Raw genomic sequence first — 22,753 nt, forward strand, 5'->3', positions numbered from 1 at the left:
ACTTATGTTTTTTTGTTAAATGTTACAGAATAGTGAATAAGCTGGTGGAGAATGTTAGAGGTTGGTAGTCAAGGGGTTAGTGATTATGTGTTAGTTAGGGGTCAGTGGTTAGCAGATTAAGTACAGGAAGGATTCTTCACTAGCACCCAAAATTGCAGACAATCGTGATATGATCAGAATGTAGTATTTATTGTCTTAGCTCCCTTTATTATTGTAATGAATGTTTATATATATGTATAAATATTAATTTTAATATTCACTGTGTTGTCTCATGGTTGTTACAGAAACTCTTGCTGCATGAGTTTCAAATTGATAATAGAACATGAGTGCGGAAGATAATGCTTCTGCAGAGACTTCAGTTAACGCTGTGTCAACAAATGATGAGTCGCCCCCAAAAATTTCTGCCGAGTCATCAGAGTTGAATCCAACGCAGTTGGTGGATGTTGCAAAAGATAAGTCTGATGCTTCTGTATCAGATGTAACTACAGATGCTCCTGTAACTACAGATGCTTCTGCATCAGATGTAACTACAGATGCTCCTGTAACTACAGATCCTTCTGCATCAGATGTAACTACAGATGCTCCTGTAACTACAGATCCTCCTGCATCAGATGTAACTACAGATCCTTCTGTGTCAGATGCTCCTGTAACTCCAGATACTGCTGATAAAACCTGTGATCCTCCTGCAAATCTTGCTCCTAAAACTACTGTTCCAGAGACATCTTCTTCTGATATTCCTGTTCCCGAAAATATTGCTGCTGAACAGGAATCCTCATCTGGGGATGTTAACATTGCTGATATAGAAATGAAAGAGAGCGATCTTTCCATATGCTCCGAATTGAAGGCCCAGGAGCAAATAGAAGAGCAATCATCAGAAGTTAGGAAGAAAACAACAGATTCCACTTCTCCAAAAGAAAACGACAAAACTTCTATGGAGGTGGAAGAAGCATCTCAGGATGCTGTGGAAGAGAATGCAGATCATGAGAAGAGCAAAGAGCCGGCTGCTGATGTTGTTGATGTGAGCCATGAGACTGTGGTCGTTTCAGAAACAGATCCTGTGGCTTTGGTAGAAGAAGTAAAACAAAGTGAAAATAATGAAGCTACCAAGCCTCAGGTGAGGGTTCAGTTTGTTTTTATATATATGTACAACAAATATTTTGTTTAGCTTACTATATTATAAAGTATAATATCATTCATTTATAAATTTAAACACCATTTTTCGGAGAAAGTAGTTTAACATTCTAAAGTAGGTGTGGCCTTTTACATTAAACCATTGGTCAGTCTTGGTAAAGTGTAGCATTCATACACCACCTGCAGGAAGATACAGTTGAAGTTGAAAAGAAGGTTCCAGAAATCGCAGAGACAGAAACTATTGCAACAGTTGATACAGATGGTAAAGATCAAGATGAGAGAAAGGAAGAAACTTCTCTATCAACCATTGATGCATCGGCCATTGAAAGTATGGAAACTGATGAGAAAGAACAAGATTGTTCTGAAAATGGAAGCGTGGATGGTCAAGATGTGAAAGGTTTGTTTCCTGTTGTAATCGCAATGTATCTATATTTAATATTTCTTTAAACATACATAAAGTCTCTTTTATACTTAAAGTTATTCTTGAGTTTAAAATGACTTAGTAAGATGCAGTTTAAAATGAGTTAGACACAATATTTCTAATGTCAAATATTCACTGTGAATAATAAGTTAAACATTTTTGTAAATTATGTATTTATATTCTAGTTACCAGGCATAGGGTTAATAGACTTTTCATAGCTTGGGTATAAAAACGTTATTTGGTATAAAAGCATAGTAAAAACAGAAGCTGTATTTTAACAGCCTATGTAGCAAAGTGTCAACATGTTGTGAGCTACCGTAACATTACACTTGTTTTATTTTGTAGAACGCAAACGTGCACGGCCAATAGGAGACAAGCGATCTGCTGCCGTTTCACCTTTAGTAGAAACCCGTCAGAAATCAAAACGACCTCGCCGACATGTCTCTTCAACTGCCGTACATTATGAGTATGTTAAAATTTTGAAAGCTCCATTTACTGTTCATTTTAACTACCATAAATATAATGATTTTCAGTTTAGTTTTGATGCAGAATTTTCTTAGGAGCATGTACTATACACACCCACAGTCTATACTTCATCTGCTTTTAAATTGCATTTGTTTCAGTTATGAGATTGCTAACTCACCTGTGCAAGGCAAGCAAAAGAAAAACGTGTCTCCTCGTGGTCCTAAGAAGAAATCTGTTGATAATTCAATCCCTGAACCAAGTGGTCCTCCTGGTTCACCTTATTATGTGAAGGGGGAAGTTCTTGCTGTCAGGAATGAAGACGGTAATTTATTTAGTTAGACTATATGTAGTTTCTCTTTAAAGCAATGTTTTATTCTATGCGGTGGAGGACCTGAGATATATAAAACATCATCTTTTTATTATTTCAGGAGGGTTCTATCTTTGCATGTGCCCCAACAACATATTCACGGTAACAAAACCATTTAAAGTTCAATGGTTGGATCAGGAGATGAAAACCAGCACGTTCAAACGTTCCTATTTTGATTATTTACACTTTAAAAGTGTCTTATACTCGGGTGTTGTCCTCAAGAAGATCGATGGAAACAAATTCTCCTTACCTGAGGTATGTGAGCATTAGATCCTAACAATCTATCACATACAAATACTAAACATTTCTCCCAAACATTTGTGCAGGCTCAAGAAAAGAAAATAAACCATCGTCTCGATAAATCTCTGCGTGGAGAAGAGGAAATCTCTTCGGACTCCGAGAGCAATGATGAGGATGTGGAGGAGGATGGGAAGAAGATGACAAACTTGAAGAAAGCTGCCAAGCAGAAGGAAGTAACAGCGGGTAAGTATATTACGGCGTGGTTAACACACCTGTCCTAACCTAGAGGTTATGGGTTCAAGGCTTGTTGTTGCTGCTGTTGTGGGCATATGTGTTCTTGGTCAAAACATCTACGACAATTGCTTTAGTCCGGAGGTGACTAGTAGATTGTTTAAATTGTCAGCCATACAGAAAAATCAATCACTCATAAAGTTACGTATGTAGTAACTCGTCGGCTGCTACTTTTGTTGATAGCATTTAGTATTTTAAATTATGAGTAATGCCTTTAATTTATATTTTAGAAGAAGACCCAAATGATGAAACATACGTTCCAAAACCAAAGGATGCTAGTCCTAAAGTCAGAAAGGTAAGTTCATTCTTCAATAGAGAACTTGGTAAAAAGTTTCTGGGATTTTGATGTACTTAACTAGATGATGAGCCAAGGTTGGCCCACATCTCAGGTTCTTTATTCTATGACCTCACCCATAGAGAGAGTAAAGAATAGAATGTGGGAATGAGCCAACTTTGGCCTTAATCCCAGATTCTCTGGCATGCTTTGCTGCACGACCCTACTCATGTATAATAGACATATTTATCAGGTGAATTTTAATAGCTTATTTATTTCCTGTATATTTCCTTTTAGCGCAAATCATCTAAGGAAGCCGACAGCAGCCGAAAATTGGGTAAAATCCAGATTCCTGGTGTTGCTACTACAGGTGTGAAGAGAAAGTCTCAGAAATATGAAGTTGGAATTTCGAGCCCAAGTATTCGACTAAGTTCTCCGGCTTCTACAGCGGTAAGTGCTTTATTGGTGTATATAAAGGTTTTAAAATATTGAAAATTGGTGTAAAAGTTATGTTTGTGTTCAATCGTATGTGTAAAAAAAAAGTTTCTGTAAATGCCTAACATTTTTAGAAAGTTATCTTTTGTTCAATAGTACATAGTGCCTGAAAATTGTAAAGTTGCTTAAATAAAGGCATTCCAAACTTCTGTGTAAAAGTGTTTGTATATTAACAGTTTTTTGAATTTCAGACAAAATCCGGTTCATCTGGTTCTACTGTCTCTAAACCTCGTGGCCGTCCAAGTAAAAGTTCGCAATCAAAAGCTGTAAGTATGGTTGTGTAATCTATTATAAATATATATCGCTTTTTTATATTTTATTTTAACTGTCAAATATTATAATTATCCTTTTTTAATAAATATATAAATATTTTATCATTTTTTCTAAATCTTGCGGTTCGTTCATTTTGCAAACAATAATAACTGAGATTTTTGTGTGATTTTTTTTCTTTAATATGGATAAGTGAATCATGCCTAGGGGTGTGTAATGTAGGCCAGATTGACACATTATCTTAATTATTAGTTCCAAATTACCAAATTCCCTTAACAAAAAAAATATATAAGTTTTAATTTTTTTTAAGTTTTGACATTATATATATGATATATCTTATATTTAAAAAATGACTACTTATCATTATATCACAACACTTATCACAAGGATGCTACAAACATACTCACGGGAGACTCACGAGGTTCAGTTCATTACATGATCAACCCTGACGTGATACAAAAGATGCAACCCAAAGCTCACCGGAGCAATGAAAACCTCATTCCAAACCAAGCTATTGACGTCGTTACGAAAGACCCAGCGTTTGATTTGCGGTAAATTAGGGTTTCTAATACTTTAGTAGCTTTATAAATATAAACTATTGATTATATGTTCTGAATTTTCTAGTTGTTCTAAAATTAACTAAAAAAAATTCTGTGAATCTATTCCTGATCTAGTGCTCATATGACAGGACGATTCTTGTGTAAAGAAATACACTCAGGATATGGTGCTACGAAAAATTTGTGTATTAAGTTTAAATTATAGAAGTTTGTAGTTGGTAGATCATTTATAAAAAGCTTCGTGAACCCCAATAAATCATTGTATTTCATTCGATTTCATATATCCAGACAAGCAGAGTGTCATCTACCCAAAGATAAACTCGCAATTCGAGCGGCAATCCTACAGGATGTTGTGGAAATGGAATCTTTGTTAAAAGAAGCAACTAACTTGCCACAAGTAATTACTTTATTTTATCATGAGTAATGTCTAAGATAATTGGAAAACTTATAAAATATTAATAATTATAAAACATTTCTTTTTGCATTGATGATATCTTAGAAATTTATATATTAAAATAATTAAAGGTCCAAATAAAAAATTTAGTATTTTAGTTAACCTACATCGGTCAACACAATATTATAATTTACTTTCGTTTTAAGATTTTCTGCAAAACACGTTCCGTTGACGTCTCCCTCACTTCGTTCCATTATGCTTTGCTTGCCGGCAATGTTGGCGTGTTGCGTTTGTTGGCTGCTGAACTCACAAAGATTGGAAACTTTTCGTTAAACCAGGATGGGGCGTCTACTTCTATGCTGAAAGATACATGCGATACACAGTAAGTCTAAATTAAATATGATGAAGTTTTTATCAAAATTAAATTTATTTTTTACTCGATTTACAGGAATGGCTTTAAGGGCGAAGAATTATCAGCTATTGATATCAGCAAAGGTTTAAAAGAAGGAAACCATGCGTTTCTTAAGGTAAACCAATAATATCACTTCAGTGTTGCCATTTGGAACATTGGTAACACATCATGAACACTTTTTACTACAAATGAATTAATAAAAAAGAGAAAATATCACTTTTTATATGTATAAAACTAAACCCAGCACATATTTATATTATCGCAATCATATTCTCCTCCTAGGACACCAAGGATGTGTTCGAGTCTTCCTCCTCCCTTGCATCCGACATTGCGTTCTTCGCATGCTCCCATGGATTGAGTCCGGATGTTCTCCAACTTCTTATTGATATTTATCCCAAATCAAAAGACATCGACATGAAGGTAGCTGAGTGTATGAAAGTGAAGCTGAGTGCATTGAAGTAACTGCTTATGCTGTATACGTAATTTACCATTGTGAACAAATATAACAGTGTACAAAGTGACCGTGGTAAATAACGTGGCTCTGGTCCTGATCTAGCGCTCATAAAGTTAAGAATAGTAATTTAACCTCATTTTTTAAAGAAAAGCAGCTGCACGTTATGTTAAAAAAGGGACTGGTTTTAAACATATTGTCTGCTTATATTAATGAAACTAATGAAAAAAACATATTGTCTGCCTCTATTAAATATTCATACAACTTCCAGGACTTACTTCTTGAAAACATCTACCGTGCATTAGAGATGGGTCATATTGAAACTGGTCAGTTCCTGATTAAGTTGGCACGACAATCTGCATCGTCCCAACTTACCCCATCCTCACCTAACTCCCCAGCTAATGTGCTTGGGTTGAATGAACTGCATGAGATGACATTACACCACAACCAGAACCTCTCCACAGCTCTCATTGTAAGCCATTAAGTGTGGGGGTAATGTCATGAAACTAGATAATATCATGCTAACAGTCAAGACAAACAATAGATCCAACGCTCTTTTTTTAATTAATTTGATCAAAACACATTTGTGACATCAGCCAACTGACTCTGATATATCCTAGGTCCACTGCCATGCCCATAAGAGGCCCCATTATAGAATAAAAGTTCTTTTTGAAAATTCTGCTAGATGCTGTCACTCAAAATGTAACAGTGAAATAATTAACAATACTGTAGTATGTAGAAAAGCAAGAAAGCATAGGTTTAGTATTTATAAAAATAAACATAAATTTAGGAAAAGTAAAGACATGGCTTTGTCTACCATTTTTGCCAATGTATGTTGTGTACTGTAGTCACACACTCAGTCACACTTTGTACAATTTCAGACAAAATATGGTAAAAAGAAAAGTGGGGACAGTTTCCGTTTGCAACCCGTTCACTGTGCTGCTTGTAATCCAAGTGTGACGTGTTTGAAACAACTTATCTCGGTTGCAAAGGAATGCTTAAACACCATGGATGGTAGAAACAGAAGGCCCATACATTATGCTGCTGCGTGCTCAGATACACAACCACTGGAATATTTAATAAACAAGTAAGTTTAGAAAAAAATATTGAATTTGATTTTTGTTGAACAATGAAAAAAATGGGCTTTGGATAATAATTTGTTGTTTAAAAACTGACAGCAATATAAATCAATTTTAATTTGCGTGTAATTAACACATAGCCTATACAATTACAAGAGCAGAAAAGGTTGTTCATATTCATACAACTAAATATGAAAGTAGTGTCCACTGAAACATTAAACGTTTTCTTGCATTGATGCAACAGAGTAAGCATCGAGGAGCAAGATGTGAACGGGATGACTCCTCTCATGGTGGCAGCGGAGGCAGGGAGGGAGAGGAATGTTAATCTGCTCCTCCGGAACGCTAAAAACAGTCGTGTCCTCCATGTAGTTAATGTGGTGGAGAGACCGGATCGTAGCAACAGATCAGCGATACATTACGCTGCTATTAACGGACACGCGGTATGTTTGGATGGTTATTTCTGCCGGGTGCATTTATTATAAGTGAGGGAGGTTCGAAGGTATATGTTCCAAGTATATCTTTTTGTAATTTTAAAGAACTAATCTTCAGTCTTGCCAAACAGCATGACATCATTAGAGTTTGCCACTAAATGTCTTCTATAATATTCTCTTAGCTAGTCAATTTGTATGAAAAACGTAGTCTAATAAAAGATTATTTATAAGTTAATTTTTCAAATTTAGAAAGTTGTTGAAGTGTTGGCCAAGTTCCAAGCAGATGTCGATAAACCACTTAGTGTTTCTAAAGCAAGAGCTACACCTCTAATGCTGGCTGCTGCTAACGGGCATGTGCAAACATGTATGGCACTTGTCGAAGTAAGTTATGTTAGCATACCCACCAAACTTTTTAATAAAGCGGAGGCTATCGAGACACATTTATACGAATCAAAATTGGTTCCTATGTTACTGATTAATGCAATGTAGAAAGTTCCAGGGCCTGCCTACCCTGCTACTCCAAGTTTGGCATGCATGTATGTTAGTGCTTTGGTGTATTACACATGTTTTCTAAAATAACCTTTTTGACATCTAGTTATAAACCGATTTTCTGACTGATAAATCATTAAGATTTTTTTAGGTTTGCATCATTTTAGTATAGTTTAAAAAAAACTGGTTTATAAAAGATGTTGTATATATAAATTTTAGTAATAAGTTAATAACACATACACATTATTTTAAACAGTTATAAATGCTAGTATTACAGAGTTTTACCTATTTCCAAAATTCTTGTGTGTTCTGATTTCTGATTTTGTATGTTTTTCAGCACGGAGCAAGCATTGAGATTTGTGATAAGTTACAACGAACAGCATTAATACACGCAGCTTTAAACGGACATTATCCAGTTATAACTTACCTGCTTAACAAAGGTAGGAAATACAACTTTTCACCAAAAGCAATACAACATTTTGTAGTTTTTTAAATACCAATTAAATCAATAAATTAACCAAGTAAACTCTTTATACAAATATCTCTGCATTTTACCTTTTTATGAATTTAACCTGATGACTGTCCCTTTGTCACCCATTTAAAAGCAACAATGTTTGCAGATTTAATGATCCAACATTTAAGTCCAAGATGGCCACAATCTAAATAATGTTAAATCCCATATTTATGTGGCAATGTAACACTACAATGCCGTAATGTTTCACAGGTGCTGATCCGAATGTTACAGACTCCTCAAACAACAGTGCAATACATTATGCTGCAGCATATGGCTGGTATCATTGTGTTGTTGTGCTGCTACAAGCTTCTGCTAACCCTGATGTATATAATGATAGAAAGGTATGTTTTTAGTATATACCCAGTTTATATTCTACCTATATTAAGGCCGGTATAAAGTACATTTTATTCTTTTTTTTTCTATTAAACTATGTACTGTATATATCTAAGTTATCCATTTATTCCAACTTTTTAACTAAAAACAGACCAATAAAAACCCAAGTACCCAAATGTCTGAGCCTGGTTAAAAAGGTGCTAATAATTAACAATTGTAGCCGTTGAATACCACGTACCTCCCTTTCCAAGTGTTTTCTAAAATAAAGAATTTACTAAAAAATCGAAGAATTTACTAAAGAAAGACTAATTTTAAACAAAATCGTGCTTCTCCAGATGCCTCCCATTGGAGTAGCTTTGCTGAAAGATCACCGTGAGACTGCTCATCTTCTCACTGAGCATCACGCTGATCCCAACTTTCGTGATGAACGAGGACGCACCCTAGTGGCTCGTTTGCTTGCAGAGGAGCCATTGTCATGGCAACTCGTTGACAGGATATCTTATTTACTCGAGGCTTATAAACCGGACGTTAACTCACAGGATGTGCAGGGCATGGGGCCGGTAAGTGGGAAATTAAGTTAATTGTTAAAAATTATTCAAAGTTTGTTTATTATGTATGTTTTTACTGCTAGTTTTAAAAATGGATTTTTCTTCGCTAGTTTTTACAATGTGCAAGAAATATGTGGGCAATTTTGTATTTTTTGTCAGTGTCCAGGTTGAATGCTTTTATCATAATGTTGTTTTAAAAAGAAACGGCGCCATAGCACAGCGGTTAGCACGCCTGCTTCTAACCTATAGGTTATAGGTTCAAGGTCCCTTGCTGCCACATTTTTGGCTTATAGAACACCTGTGTTAACAACTGTTGTTTTCCTGCCACGCGAAGATAAAGGAAGTTTCACTCATTCATTCACAGTGAAATAAATGAATTGTGTTGATTTCAGATTCATAATCTGTCAGCAAACTCTGTCCGTGGTGGTAAAAGCAAAGAGGTTGACACCGAGAAGCAAGCTGTTAGTTTGTATCTTGCTGAGATGTTACTTGACCGAGGTGCTGAGCTAAATATGGCCGATTATCGTGGAAGGTTGCCACTTTATTTCGCTGTCGAAGATGTGAGTAATTTATACACTATATGTTGGAGCTTGGAGGTAGATCTTATTATATAGATCATACACTCATGCTGTATTCTATTTTATATGTGTGAGGTCCTACACCCCCAGTTTATATCATATAATTCTGAATACTTGTTTTAATTTTAAATTACCTAATTGCATAACATCATACATGCTTTAATATATTTAAGTATGCTTTCACTCGTTTTTATAAAATTGTACAATTTTTAATGCCCCAATCAAGGATACGATACAGTAATTTTCAATGAATAATTTTCGTTTTAAATTTATCTAGATGTAGATACATATATGCAAAAAAAAACTACTTTAACAACCAAAATGTCCCACGTTTCAGATGAATGTTTCCCTGGTTGAGTTATACGTACGTAGATCAACCCATTGCCCACGAAGCACCAACTCATCTGGTGATAACGTTCTACACATGTTGGCTAAGAACTGGAATCAGGGGAACATGGCAGATATTGTGTTCGGCCTTGTTAATATGGTATGTTGGATTATTAATTGAGAATGTTTATTTTATTCATGCGGGCGACGTTGTACAGTGTGGCACACCAGAGGACCTGAAACTTAGGCCAAGGTTGACCCATGTTTACTTTAAAACCATCATGGAATAAACTTTTCAAGTTGTAAACAGCTAAACAGTTGCATGTAATGTATTATAACATTATTTTACAGTTTAATAAACTGTTTTAATTTAAACATTTAGGGGTATTTTGGAGAAGCCAAAAATTTATACTACGTGATACAGAATACTTACAGAACATGTTTAATAAACATTGGTTTTCTAGACGTCTCAAACAGTCCAGGAACTTGCCTCTCGGAGAAATAAATTTGGTTTCACTCCTTTGTTGCTACTTTCCAAGACAATTGCAGATGTAAGAAATTTATTTTCGATTAAAATTTTGATTGTTTTTTGGATTTTTAAAATATTTTTAATTTACAGCACAGCAAGCCAACTGCAGATACTTCGGAAAGTGCAGATAATTTGTCCAAAAAACTGGTAAGAAAAATAAAAAATATGTTTATATTGTTATTCTTAATTTTTTAAATAGCTTTGTGGGAATAAGTACTGTTCTGATTGTTCTAGATTTTTAAATTTAAATTTTTTTCCTTTCTATTATTTTGTAAAATATTTTTTCTTTATAGATGAAAAAGATGGAGGATCTTGCCTGCCCTCTGCTGGAAGCTTTGGTTCTCGCAGCAAAATCTGATGTGAGCGCTGTGGCGAGTCGTACACGACGAAGCTACAGGAACGCCAACGATGAAGGGAAGTCAGCCGCTCATTATCTTAGTAAAGCTACAATAGATAAGGTAGGATAAAAAAGAGGTTAAAAAATTAAAAATCTCAAACAGTAAAACTACTATTAAACACTAAACAACAGAACTAAAGCTACTATTCAAAATTGGGTGGGTGGTTGTTATTTTTTAATTCAATAAATAGAAAAAACAATATTTTAACCTAAAAAAATGTATTTTTAATAGTTTATTCGAAATATGAAAACAAAAAAATCACAAAAATAATTTTTAAATTTACTTCCAGGAATGCAAGGTCCTCGCGTGCTTATTACGTCACAAACCACGTCTAGACGTGCTCGACCAACAAGGAGCTTCCCCCTTAATAACAGCGTTACTCAACCGTAACTGTCGAGCTGTACAGATGTTGCTCGATGTAGGAGCCCAACCCAACTTTTGTTCAAATAACAAGAAACATAAATATCCAACAGCTCCTCTCATACTCGCTGTATCAAGACACGGGTAAATTAAATAATAATGTTTGGGATTTTTTTCAAATTGTAATCTTTCCCAAAAACCTGTCAAAAATTGTATATTTTTTATTGAACTAGCTTTGATTTTGATATGTACAAATGATTCAATAAATATAAATTACTAATTTTTCTAAAAAAAAACACATATCAAGTCTAATTTAAAGTTAGTGGGCATAAGATGCAAAATTACAAGTAAATTTACAACAAATGCTTAAAAATTACCCAGACCTCATAACCCTGAAAACAAAACACACACTGCTAATAAGAAACTAATTGCTTACAAACATTACCATTTAAACTTGTATTTTAAATCAATACAAGATGCTCTTTTAATTTTCCCAGCCCTGGTGAGAAGAGTTTGCTCCCAGCGATCCGAGCTCTTCTGAGGACGATCTCGGATATTAAACTCGTCTCCCCGGATCCAAGGAACGGAAGAACCGCTCTTATGTATGCTGTGGAAAAGGAGGAAGGTTTGGTGGATTATTTTCATCATTTGTATATTATCCAATAAAATGGACAAAAAAATAATAAATTTTGTGTAGAGAACAGAGACATTACCTACCTGTGCAAAAATAACACAGAAAACCTTAAAAAAACTTTAAAAAGAGTATTTTGTATTTTTTTCTAAACCAACTTAACTTTTCTCTCCAGAAATTGATCTTGTAACCGCCCTCCTTGAAAAGCAAGCTTCATTGAATGAGAAAGACGACCAGGGCCGCACCCCCCTCCACCTTGCTGTGAATGCAAGTGGACCATCTTCTGCGTTGTTCGATATTCCTGATTTACTTATTGAAAAAGGGGCAAGCTTGACGGTTGTTGATAAATTTGGACGAGTGCCTCTTCATTATGCTTATGTCAAGATTGGAAAGTAAGGAGTTCGGCTGTTAGTTTCATTTCAGTCCTTTTTGTAATTTTTTTTAATATGTAATTTTTATAGCACTTATCTTTGATCTAAATTCTGTAAACTGCTTGCCCAGGTCTATATTGCTGGATCTGAGGTTGCCAGCTTTGTCCCCAACCATATTTCAGTGTGTCTACGCGTCTGTGAAATAAATACTGAGGAATTGTCCATTTTTTAGCACTGTAGTTTTACGACAATTTTTAAAATACATTATTCCACAGAATGTAGATGACCCAGGAGCACACTTACATTTTCCAATAAATCAATCTTTTTAATTAAACAGTTTTTTCTTCCATAAATATATTTTTTCCTCTTCTTTCCCCATCCAGGGAGACTGCAACATCAGATCAAGGATGCGATCCCATAGAGCTCACGACGCTCCTCACATCCGGGATGTCTGGATCGGAGGTTGATATGGCGGACTCTAATGGGAGGACTCCCCTCCATGAAGCTGCACGAAGAGGAGCGATGATTTGTTGCATGCACCTTGTCGAGCGGGGAGGGAACATTAACAGACAGGACTCCGATTGTAATTCTCCTCTAAGTTTAGCTGTGAAGAGCGGACACAACAGGTTTGCAAGTATACTGATAAAAATATCACTTAGGTTCTTTTTATTTTTTTTATTTGTTTATTTAATTGCTTTTTGGGGGATTTTGTGTTTTATCGAAAATAAATAAGTATTTTAGTTTGATGTTTATGGTATGTTTGCGTTGTTTTTCCCATTTTCTGAGCAAGGTAGACAGTTTCTTTGGAGTTTGTTATTGTAATTTAAAATACGTCATTTTTCGTTTAGTTGTGCAGTGATGTTGATACAGAAAGGAGCAAACGTGAATACAAATGTTATTTCTATGCCACATCCACCAGTTGGCGCTAGTGAGGAAGGAGAAGAGAAAAGGAAATGGAAACTTAAGTCGACAATCCCCGCACAGATGACTTCAACATGTGAACCTGTGTTTAAGGTACGAACATTTTCAATTAAAAGTTTAACTTTTAATATAATTAAACATAAATGGTTTTTCGTTTGTCTGCTAGGTGTAGCAGCCACACTTCTTTCGGCCGACCGATTTTAAATATGTTTTATTTGTAAGCACGTTTTAACATCTTGCACAAAGTCACATGTATCTTTAGAGATATTAGAAGAAATTACATCCTTCAACCCATATTGTTGATATGTTTATACACTTTGTTTAAATGCTGTTTGGCTTTCATTGTCAACATGTTAAATTGTAAACACAATTTGCCTGTTAGCAAAAGTTTACCTACCTCATAACTTAAACTTTAGTTCTTATTATAACAATTGTTAGTCCTGTACTTTACATTGAACAAATATATTCTCAGGTTGTTGTGGAGAAAGGTTGGCAAGGAGTTACGTACGTGATGTTGGACAGGTTAGAAGCGTGTGGAGTCAAATACGCAGCTGCTGTTGAAGTAAGTAATGTTTCATTATTCATATAACAAGTGTGTAATAAATTAAGTAGCAAAATAAACTAAAGGTGTATAAATAAACTGAAAGATAAGTTTTATGTTTGTCTGTGCCCTGGGTAAAAAGCTATGTACATTAGTATAAAGTTTTATGATTGGTTTTAACCTATTTCTGCAATGTTAGTAAGTCTGTTTTGTAATTGATTATACGTTATGTGCATTGTGAAGTTTTAATTTTACCTTAGCACAATATGTTTATTGTTTAGGTTGGTAACCTTCCACTGCAATTCCTCAATCTGTGCCATAGGAAATTAGCTTTAGTTTCAACGATCATACCAATTAAGAATATTTTATTTCTCTTTTTTCATGTAGTCTGCCATGAGAGCCCGCAAATACCAAGTCGTTCTCTCTCTTCTACGAAAGCAACGAGACTCTGTCAAACTTTGCGACAAAAACGAGTTGAAACAAAATCTTCTCCACGTGCTCGCCATCAACAAACCAGAGAACATGGACGTTCAAATCAAAGTTGCAAAAGTTCTAATTGAGCGTGGGGTGCCTAGTTATACAACAGATGACAAGGGGTGTACACCTTTCCATTATGCTGCGTTCACCAAGAATCTGACACTTATCAAGTTTTTTATCGGTAAGTGATGTATTTGAGTTTTTCTCTAAGTTTTCAGGTAGTTTTAACTCATGCCCAACACCAAAGAGGCTACTATTATTCTGTATAGGAGTTTGGTTCTGTATTGGAGTTGTTTTTGTGAAACACGTTATTTGAGTAATGGTCCAAGTTGGACTTTGGTTCCAACTTTGATCAAAATTCCATGCGCTGCTTTACTGTAAGACCTTATCCATATAGAATAAAGCAAACCTAACACAGAGAAGTACGTGTTTCACCTGCATACTGTGTACTGGCAATAATTGCACTGATGCATTTAGTAAGGCACTATTGGGACATAAAATATACCATTACATTTTAACTCATTGTATATGATATCTATGATGATGTATGATATCTATGAACAGAACGAAACCCATCTTCGTTCAGAGGAATGATTATGTTGACGGACTATGCTGGTCGAAATACATTCTCAGCTTTACTATGGAACACTAACATTAATGATGATACTACGGTTAATATACTCAAGTGAGTTAAAACAACAATATAGTAATGGTCTGTGTAAAACTTTGATCTAGCTTGATTGGTGTAATGTAGGTTAGTGGTGCAAGAAATAATACAAGTGTCTAATTTTCTGTTTTCATGCAAAAAATCGCTCCAATCCGACCAAACTGTGTTCTTTGTAGACCAATTTATGATTCATGCATGAGAGTAAAACTTATCGTTTTTTATATAAATTGGGGCTGGAATTTTTTTAATTGCCGTTTCACTTTAATACTGGGTAATCATAGATACAATAATTTTTCTTCATGGGATGCTACCTGGGTTTTTTAAATTTAAATGTTTAGGTTGTTTTTGGAGCACGATCGTAACAGTGGAGCAATCAACCGTACGTGTAGATTCCCCCTTGCTAATATTGAAGCTGTCACTGCCAACACTGATCCAGCAGCAGCTGTCAATCATTATTTTAACGGGGAGATTGAGAGTGTGGTAGTGAACCCACTTATAAGGGCAATTCAACTCAAAGCACATCGGGTATTTATTATTATGTATTTACTCACTCCAACAATTGTGCGCTTGCATTGTAACCAAATGGTACTGTGTTTGATGCTCGATGCTGATGTCATTGTCAGCATATATGTCCTTGGGCAAGACACTTAATGAACCGCCTTCAGCTATATGCATAAAGGATATAATATAAGTGCTAAACCTAGGGTGGCAGGGCAGGCTATCCTGGAATTTTCCACACTGCAGTACCCAGTAAACATCACAGAAATAAGGAAAATTTGTTTTATAAGAAAATGCATCTAGCTTTTAAAAAGTTTTTCCCGCATTTTTAAGAGTTTGGTACCTTGAGTTGTAATATACATGTGGCTGTATTATAGTTACATTCAATCATTATTATTATAACAAATACTGCATTTCTATCATTACCAGTTTTAAAGGATATTTCTCCCAGGTTGTTGATCTATTGCTTGAATATAACGTGGATATCAATGCACAAGTAGAAGGTTTGAAGAACCAGACACCCCTTATGTTAGCAGTGCAACAGGTACGTGTTAATAATTCATTTGTCTTTCCAAAATAAGATTTTTTACAAAAAAGACCCCGACAAGGACCTCACCCACATAAACTAGAAGGCTGGCTTTTTTCTCTACTTTTCGCTAAGTATTAACATATTACTTTAAAAAGATTTTTTTACCGCTAAAAAATACATATCCCCCTACAGAATGATGAATATTTGGTTCGTAAACTTCTCAACCACAAGACCCCTGTGTTGTTGTCTGCACTTGATAGTGATGAACGTACAGTTCTACACCATGCTGCTAAACCATTACCTTATGGTTATTGGGAAAACTTATCAATATTAAAGTAAGTTATTTGTTTAAACTTGCCAAGATAGGATTATAATAATTTGTTTTAAAAACACCGATATTGTAATATTTTTATTGCCTTTTTAATTAAATCCGCGGTTCCCAAAGTGGGCGCCGCGGCGCACTAGTGCGCCGACGCAACTCGTCAAGTGCGCCGTGAAAATTTGCAGAAACATTTCCAATTTAGCATGGTCGAGATAATTGATTTGTATTAATATTTTATTGCAATATAAATTGTTGTTTTATATAAAAATCCAACGTGTTTGTTCAATAATAAAATTTAAAAAGTTTGTTTTCGCATTTCTATCTGTACAGTAGATTTGTATATTACGTAACAATGCCAATTATTTCTTTCGGTTTGCAATAATCATGTCCAGACTGTGGTACAACACTTTTCATATGCTTAAGTTTCATATGCTTAAACGAGCCTAATCTTAAAATACACGATAAAACTGTAAAAATGCGTTTTTATTTCTAAGACCTTTGGCTAAGTGCGCCGCAAACATTTTGAATAGCTCAAGTGGCGCCGGGTGAAAAAAAAGTTTGGGAACCACTGAATTAAATGTTACAGAGCTTTAGTTAGGGTAATAAAAGAACCAGGTTTAAGATATTTCTGATAGGTAATTCCACCAATCTTTTAGTGGCTCATCTCTATCTTTAATGTAAAATCGAAAAAAAATACACAACATTTTATACGAGATGAGCTGCTAAACGAAGGTTTACAATATGCCTGATAGCGGAAGTAACAAAATTCCAACCGGTCTCACCCACCATTAAAAGCATGACTGATATTGACAACCACATGTTGTACAGGTTGCTGCTTGAACAAGGAGTTCCCGTGAATGGAAGGGACAGGTTTGGGATGACAGCGCTTGAATACGCAATGGAAGGAGGGTCAGGTAGAATGTCCGACCAACTACAAGCAGTGCTTAACATACCAGAACATGAATATGTAAGTTTGTACATCTAATATTGGGATAAATAAATACCTTAGTAAAAGACTTTATATTCTAAAATACCAATATGAAATTTCTTGTATAAAGAAATATAGGATTTAGGTGCTGGTGGTATTACACCACATAAATATGTCAGTTTATGCATTTTATATTCAAAATAAACATTAGCTTAACAAAAAACTTGTCAATTCTAGATGCTAATTATGCAAATAGCGTGAATTCCATGTTGTTTTTGAAATAATAATAACCCCTACCACCCTATAGGGCTGCGTAATGTCAAAATATTTTCAAAAGGTGTAGCCAAAATTTTTATAAAAACCACTGCTTTAACAGGTGAAACCCAATCGCATCACCGCCTCCATGTACGACAACATCCTCTGGACTGCTCCTCTTCCTGAGTTCGAGGTGGATGCGGTTACAATCCTCGATCGGATCAGGGAGGATGAGATGGAGAACGAGGGAGGACAACCGACACCCAACCCTGATATTTTATCCGGACTCAGAGAGGCTGGGTTAGTTTTTTGTGGTCAACAATACTTTGGGATTAAAAATGGCAACTCTGCTCTGTGGTCAACACAAGATTAAATCTGGCAACACTGATGAAGAAGTGTATTTTTTTGTTTTTACAATTTAACTTAGCTTTCTGGCTACATTTTGTATTTATGTATAAGCACTCTAGGTCCCCAGCCCCGAGGTTGCCCCACCGTAGGGCCCCCATACTTATAGATGATTTATAAGTTTTGTGTAAAGTTTCTGTTTTATCCATAAAATAAAGTTTATCCATAAAAAAAAAACTTTTTTAAAACCAACCCACTGACCCACAGGGAGATCGTATTTGACCCAACAGTCCATCGGCATTGTGATGTTTTCCTCATCGCAGTTGATGTACAACAATCAGGAAATGTTCAATATAATTTCTTCCGTATGCAGGTGGGTTGTGCTTGTGTTTTTACTTTATATCATTCATAGATGTTAGCGTTTCTACCTGTTTCGCTACTGTCATTTTTTTAAGCATTTAAGTCCTTTTTCTGGAGTTCCTAGCGATTTTTTTGTTTTTGTAATTTTTAATGCTACAGCTCTTTGCTTCCAATAAACTATATATTTGACTTTAACAACACACTGGGGGGATATTTATAATTACTTAATTAAGTAAAAGAAATCACTTTTAAAAACTTACTAATGCCCAGTTTATAAGTAAATTTGGCAAAATTGTTTTTTAATTAGTTTTCCTACTTTATCTCAGGTTATTCACCAAAAGGGAAAGAACCTTTACATGTTCTTCACCCGTTGGGGGTTAATCGGGGAAAGGGGTAACTGGCAAACTTCCCCATTCAACACCCCAGCCAATGCTATCAAGGAGTTTTCGAAATATTTCAAACTTAAAACAGCAAATGAATGGAGGACTGTTAACAGGTGATTTTAATGTGTTTTGGATCATTAATTTAAAGAGAACACTTTGTACAAGTATTAATTTTCTGAGACTGGTCAATAAATTATAAATTCTTTGACCCCTGAAATTGTATGGCTGTAAATACAAGGTTGACATCTAAGTCTGCTTTCCAAGAAATTCCTCTCATTGTGAGACATGCAATATTTTCTTGTCAAATATTTAGCATTGACTACAACAATGCCATTTTACAACAGTCTTTAATATAAACATTTTGTCCAAGGAAATATTTGACCCTTTAAAAACTCTTAACCAAGGATAATTAAATTTAAAAACAACAACAAATAAAAATGACACCTTTTCAGTTTCAAGCCCCAGACACGGAAGTACCACTTGGTGTCAGCAGACATACAACGTCAAAGGGGAGTGGCTGATTTGGAATTTGATTTACACACTGATATCCAATCACAGTTGCCTAAGGAGATTATGGAAGTTTATGCTGATTTGGTGGGTCAAAGATATGTGTGTTTGTGTTATATGTATATATTATATATATATATGTGTGTGTTAGAGGTTAGCTTAACTAACATAATCTCCTTGAAATCAATAGCTAAGATCATGTTATTAAATAAAACTGTATAAGTTAACTCTCTAACAGTTTAAAAAAGAAAGAAAAATGCAAATGAAGAAAAAAACAATATTATATGTTTACAAACTAAGAATATTTTCTATTGATCCAGATCAACGTTGAAAGCATGAAAGAAGCAATGAAGGATAGCACCAATGTTGATCCTGATGTGATGCCATTCGGAAGGTTGGAACGTGACAGACTCACTCTTGGTATTGATATCCTCAACGATATAAAGTAAGTCTGGCAACACTGGACAAATATCTCGAAACACTAGAAATTGTATTTGTAATGAGTTGCGTGATACTGCCTTTATAGGCGAATGCATATATGCGAGAAGAAAAAATTAAGAAAAACAAGCTAACACATGTACCCCCTTTATAACTACAGGGAGTTAATTCATTGCACGTCTGATTTGAAAAAGAACGATCCACAAGACCAAATACGTTTACAAAGAACCCTGGAAAAGGTGAGTTATGATTCAACTTTTAATATTTACTTTAACACTTTTTCTTAAAAATCATTTTTCTTACTTGTAATTTTTTTTCAAATTTTGTTTTATCATAAAAAATTTTTCCATGTTTATTTTCACTTTAAAACCTTGAAAGTTACCAAAACTTTTGGATCATTTAGATTCAGCAACGAAGCACTGAATACTACCGTGTGCTGCCCCCACGTGGTGGAATATTCGATCGCATTCGTCCGATAAGCGACAATGAAACTCTCACACGTCTCGTACACCAAACAAAAAGATTGTTGGAATTGGAGTTTGCCAATAAAGTTCTGCTTGGAGCTCAATACAGAATTAATGGTTGGTTTTTTATAATCAGGGGCTATTAACTCATGCTCACTGTCGAGTTATAACACGGTTCCATCCTTTACACCAGGCACAAATGGTATATTTATTCACCCCATGCTCACTGTCACGTTATAACATGCTTGCCCTAAACTTACTACAGAACTCTACAGAACTGCTCCCTGTCTAGCTGACTTTCTAGCTAAACCGGGAGTTCTTTCCACCCCATGCCCACTGCTAAACCTCATATATAACCCACCCTACCCCTTCACAGAAATGAACCCACTTGATTATGTTTATCGATCGGTGGGTTGCCATGTACAACCCATGGATCCAGACTCAGACGAAGCCCAGCATCTCCTGCAGTGTTTACACAACACAGGTAACCTGTCTAATATTATCTGTCATATTTTTCTAAATTAAAAAACAACTTGAGCTTTTGATGTATCTGCAACAAGCGGAAAATAAAACTTCAATGCTCTGTGTGCAGTCTGAATGTCATATTTTGCATACATTATCCAACCTTTATGAACCACTGTATAATAGCTACACAGACTGGTAATTCGAGAAGCACATAATACTAAAGTATAGCACACATAATACCAAATGTAACAATATAACTAAATAAATATTTTACAAAAGATGCAGCAAAACATGACTGAATCTCAAATTTACAGTCAGGAGCGTTTTTAAAGTCTTTTACCATCTTACAACAGGCCCTTCCCTGCACATTGAGTGCATTTATCGAATAAACAGACCTGGTGAAGCAGCAAATATTGTTGCAACCGGTCTTGGAAACTATCGCATGTTATGGCACGGGACAAACATCTTAAATCTGATGTCAATATTGAAATATGGTCTCCAACCAACTGAGGCTCTCACAGGGGCTAGTGCTTCCCACTTTAGCAAGGTAGGTGTTGTCTTAATATGGTTAATCTGTTCTGTTGGAACTTGGAATTGCTGGTAATCAAGCAGAAATGATAATTGTTAAACTCAGGTAAAAAATAATTAAGGTATTTATGAGTAGATGTGAAAATAAATGAAAATAAATACTTTTGTTTTAAAGTTGAAATTTTAATGGAAAATTGGGTAGCTGGTAATAATGACTTTGTACAATTTAGTGTTGCCACTTCATTTAGTGTTGTTGTTTTATACTTACTACATTTTCTATAAGACTCGTAATATTACATTTCTAGGAGCCTGGAATATATATGGCTGACATGGCTGTTCGTGCTGCACAGGATTGTAAGAAATGGGGAAACGAGAAGAAATACATGTTGCTCTCACAGGTAGGGGGTTTATTCGTAACACCAAAAAATTACAATGTGTTACCTTTAGCACATAATATCTAAATATCCCGAAACGTGTTTTAAACCATTATCAACGGTCTATGGAAGTTGTGAGGAAAGGGTTTTCTAGTTCTTTGGAAGTTTTTTGTTTTCCACCAAATAGGATGTGAAAGTAGCATGAAAAGGAGTCCTTTTTCCCCCACCCTACCATTTAGTACAAGTAGTGTAACCAATTCTGATTGAACCTTCCTTGACAACAGGTAGCGTTGGGAAATATACGTGAGGTTCGTGATGGTTTGAGCTCAGATAACGAGGTTGCCAACTCAGTGATGGCTGCCGGTAAATTTGTTCCTAAACCTGGCAAGGAATTGATTCTACCAGAAGGTTGGTGTGATGTCTGGTTTTGTTGTTTTATCTTCCTTTCTGTTGCTTTTATATTCCATTTTTGATTCTTTATGTGTTTTTATTTTATTTTCATCATTTTTGCTTGTATTTTATTTCGTTTGTTTATATTATTCCTGCCTCGGTTTCATGTGTTTTTATTTTGTCATGATTTATGTTTATTTTACCATTTTTTTCTGTTTTTTGTCATCATTTCAAAAAATTTGTTATTTTATCAATCTTCTTTTTAGGTGGTGCTATATCGTTAGGTGAAAAAACTAAGAATCCGAATCAGACCGGTGTAACAAGCTCCTACAATGAATACGTTGTATACAGCCCTGATCAGGTAAACCAGAATTACGCAATATTATTATTTTTAAGTTTCAAATAAATCTTTGGCAATTTTGAAAAAAATTACTACTAAAATATGCGAAAAGATCTCTTTCAGGCTTAATATATGTGTTGCAGCAACTGTATATATGTTAATATTTGTATTATTTATCTTATATTCAGGTCTGCCTTCGTTATTTGATTCGTTTTGACATCACTGATGACGTAGGTACAACGTCAAGCGGGTCCGTCACTCAAAAATCAAAATAAAATTTGCTTCGTCTCTGTACTGATATAGCTGCCATGTAAAATTTTGTGTCAACTGCCATGTATTAGCAACGACCCCCAATCGAACTCGCCGCCGTGTACATAGTTTTTACCTGCTTATGAACTGGGAAACCCCATTTTCGAACTTTTAAAGTCATATTTGCTGCAAGAAAATTACGAGGCCACCGATTTTGTACAAATCATCGTTTATACAATTCGTAGATATTGTTCGTATAAATAAGCAATGCTTCAAATAAACGTTGTACAATAATGGGACAATGTTGCTCATGCTCGCTGTCGAGTTATAAAAACAGCACATTTTTATACACAGATACCCAAAGTGTATTTATTCAACTCAAGCCCCATGACGAGATATAATAATAATAAGTGTTT

At 35.1% G+C, this 22,753-nt stretch overlaps 1 protein-coding gene across 1 annotated transcript; it reads left to right on the top strand.

The window, feature by feature from the left end:
- The first annotated feature begins 263 nt into the window (after positions 1-263).
- Positions 264-22,639, top strand: LOC149728926 (poly [ADP-ribose] polymerase tankyrase-like). Its single transcript, XM_089887742.1, has 51 exons — positions 264-1,114; positions 1,318-1,528; positions 1,898-2,018; positions 2,176-2,339; positions 2,446-2,639; positions 2,711-2,867; positions 3,146-3,210; positions 3,487-3,639; positions 3,876-3,950; positions 4,342-4,505; positions 4,800-4,908; positions 5,112-5,287; positions 5,354-5,432; positions 5,600-5,737; positions 6,040-6,240; positions 6,650-6,855; positions 7,092-7,287; positions 7,528-7,659; positions 8,105-8,207; positions 8,492-8,622; positions 8,950-9,174; positions 9,555-9,722; positions 10,078-10,227; positions 10,532-10,618; positions 10,687-10,743; positions 10,890-11,054; positions 11,284-11,498; positions 11,852-11,979; positions 12,161-12,377; positions 12,740-12,982; positions 13,205-13,370; positions 13,750-13,839; positions 14,206-14,476; positions 14,860-14,980; positions 15,301-15,487; positions 15,912-16,004; positions 16,182-16,324; positions 17,140-17,278; positions 17,616-17,794; positions 18,107-18,212; positions 18,526-18,695; positions 19,035-19,176; positions 19,410-19,534; positions 19,688-19,766; positions 19,931-20,108; positions 20,368-20,475; positions 20,810-21,003; positions 21,290-21,382; positions 21,643-21,766; positions 22,015-22,109; positions 22,277-22,639. The coding sequence occupies exons 1-51, from the start codon at positions 323-325 to the stop codon at positions 22,361-22,363; spliced, it is 8,112 nt and encodes a 2,703-aa protein (XP_089743868.1). The 5' UTR covers positions 264-322; the 3' UTR covers positions 22,364-22,639.
- Positions 22,640-22,753: the final 114 nt, after the last annotated feature.

The sequence above is a fragment of the Ciona robusta genome, chromosome 11 (genome assembly GCF_009617815.1).
Source record: "Ciona robusta chromosome 11, ASM961781v2".
Taxonomy (NCBI): Eukaryota; Metazoa; Chordata; class Ascidiacea; order Phlebobranchia; family Cionidae; genus Ciona; species Ciona robusta.

Excerpts from the sequence above, each read along its gene's own strand:
- LOC149728926 (XM_089887742.1), top strand. The coding sequence starts at position 323 with ATGAGTGCGGAAGATAATGCTTCTGCAGAGACTTCAGTTAACGCTGTG. Across the intron at positions 1,529-1,897 it reads GGATGGTCAAGATGTGAAAG|AACGCAAACGTGCACGGCCA; the intron begins GTTTGTTTCCTG and ends TTTATTTTGTAG. Across the intron at positions 7,660-8,104 it reads CATGTATGGCACTTGTCGAA|CACGGAGCAAGCATTGAGAT; the intron begins GTAAGTTATGTT and ends TATGTTTTTCAG.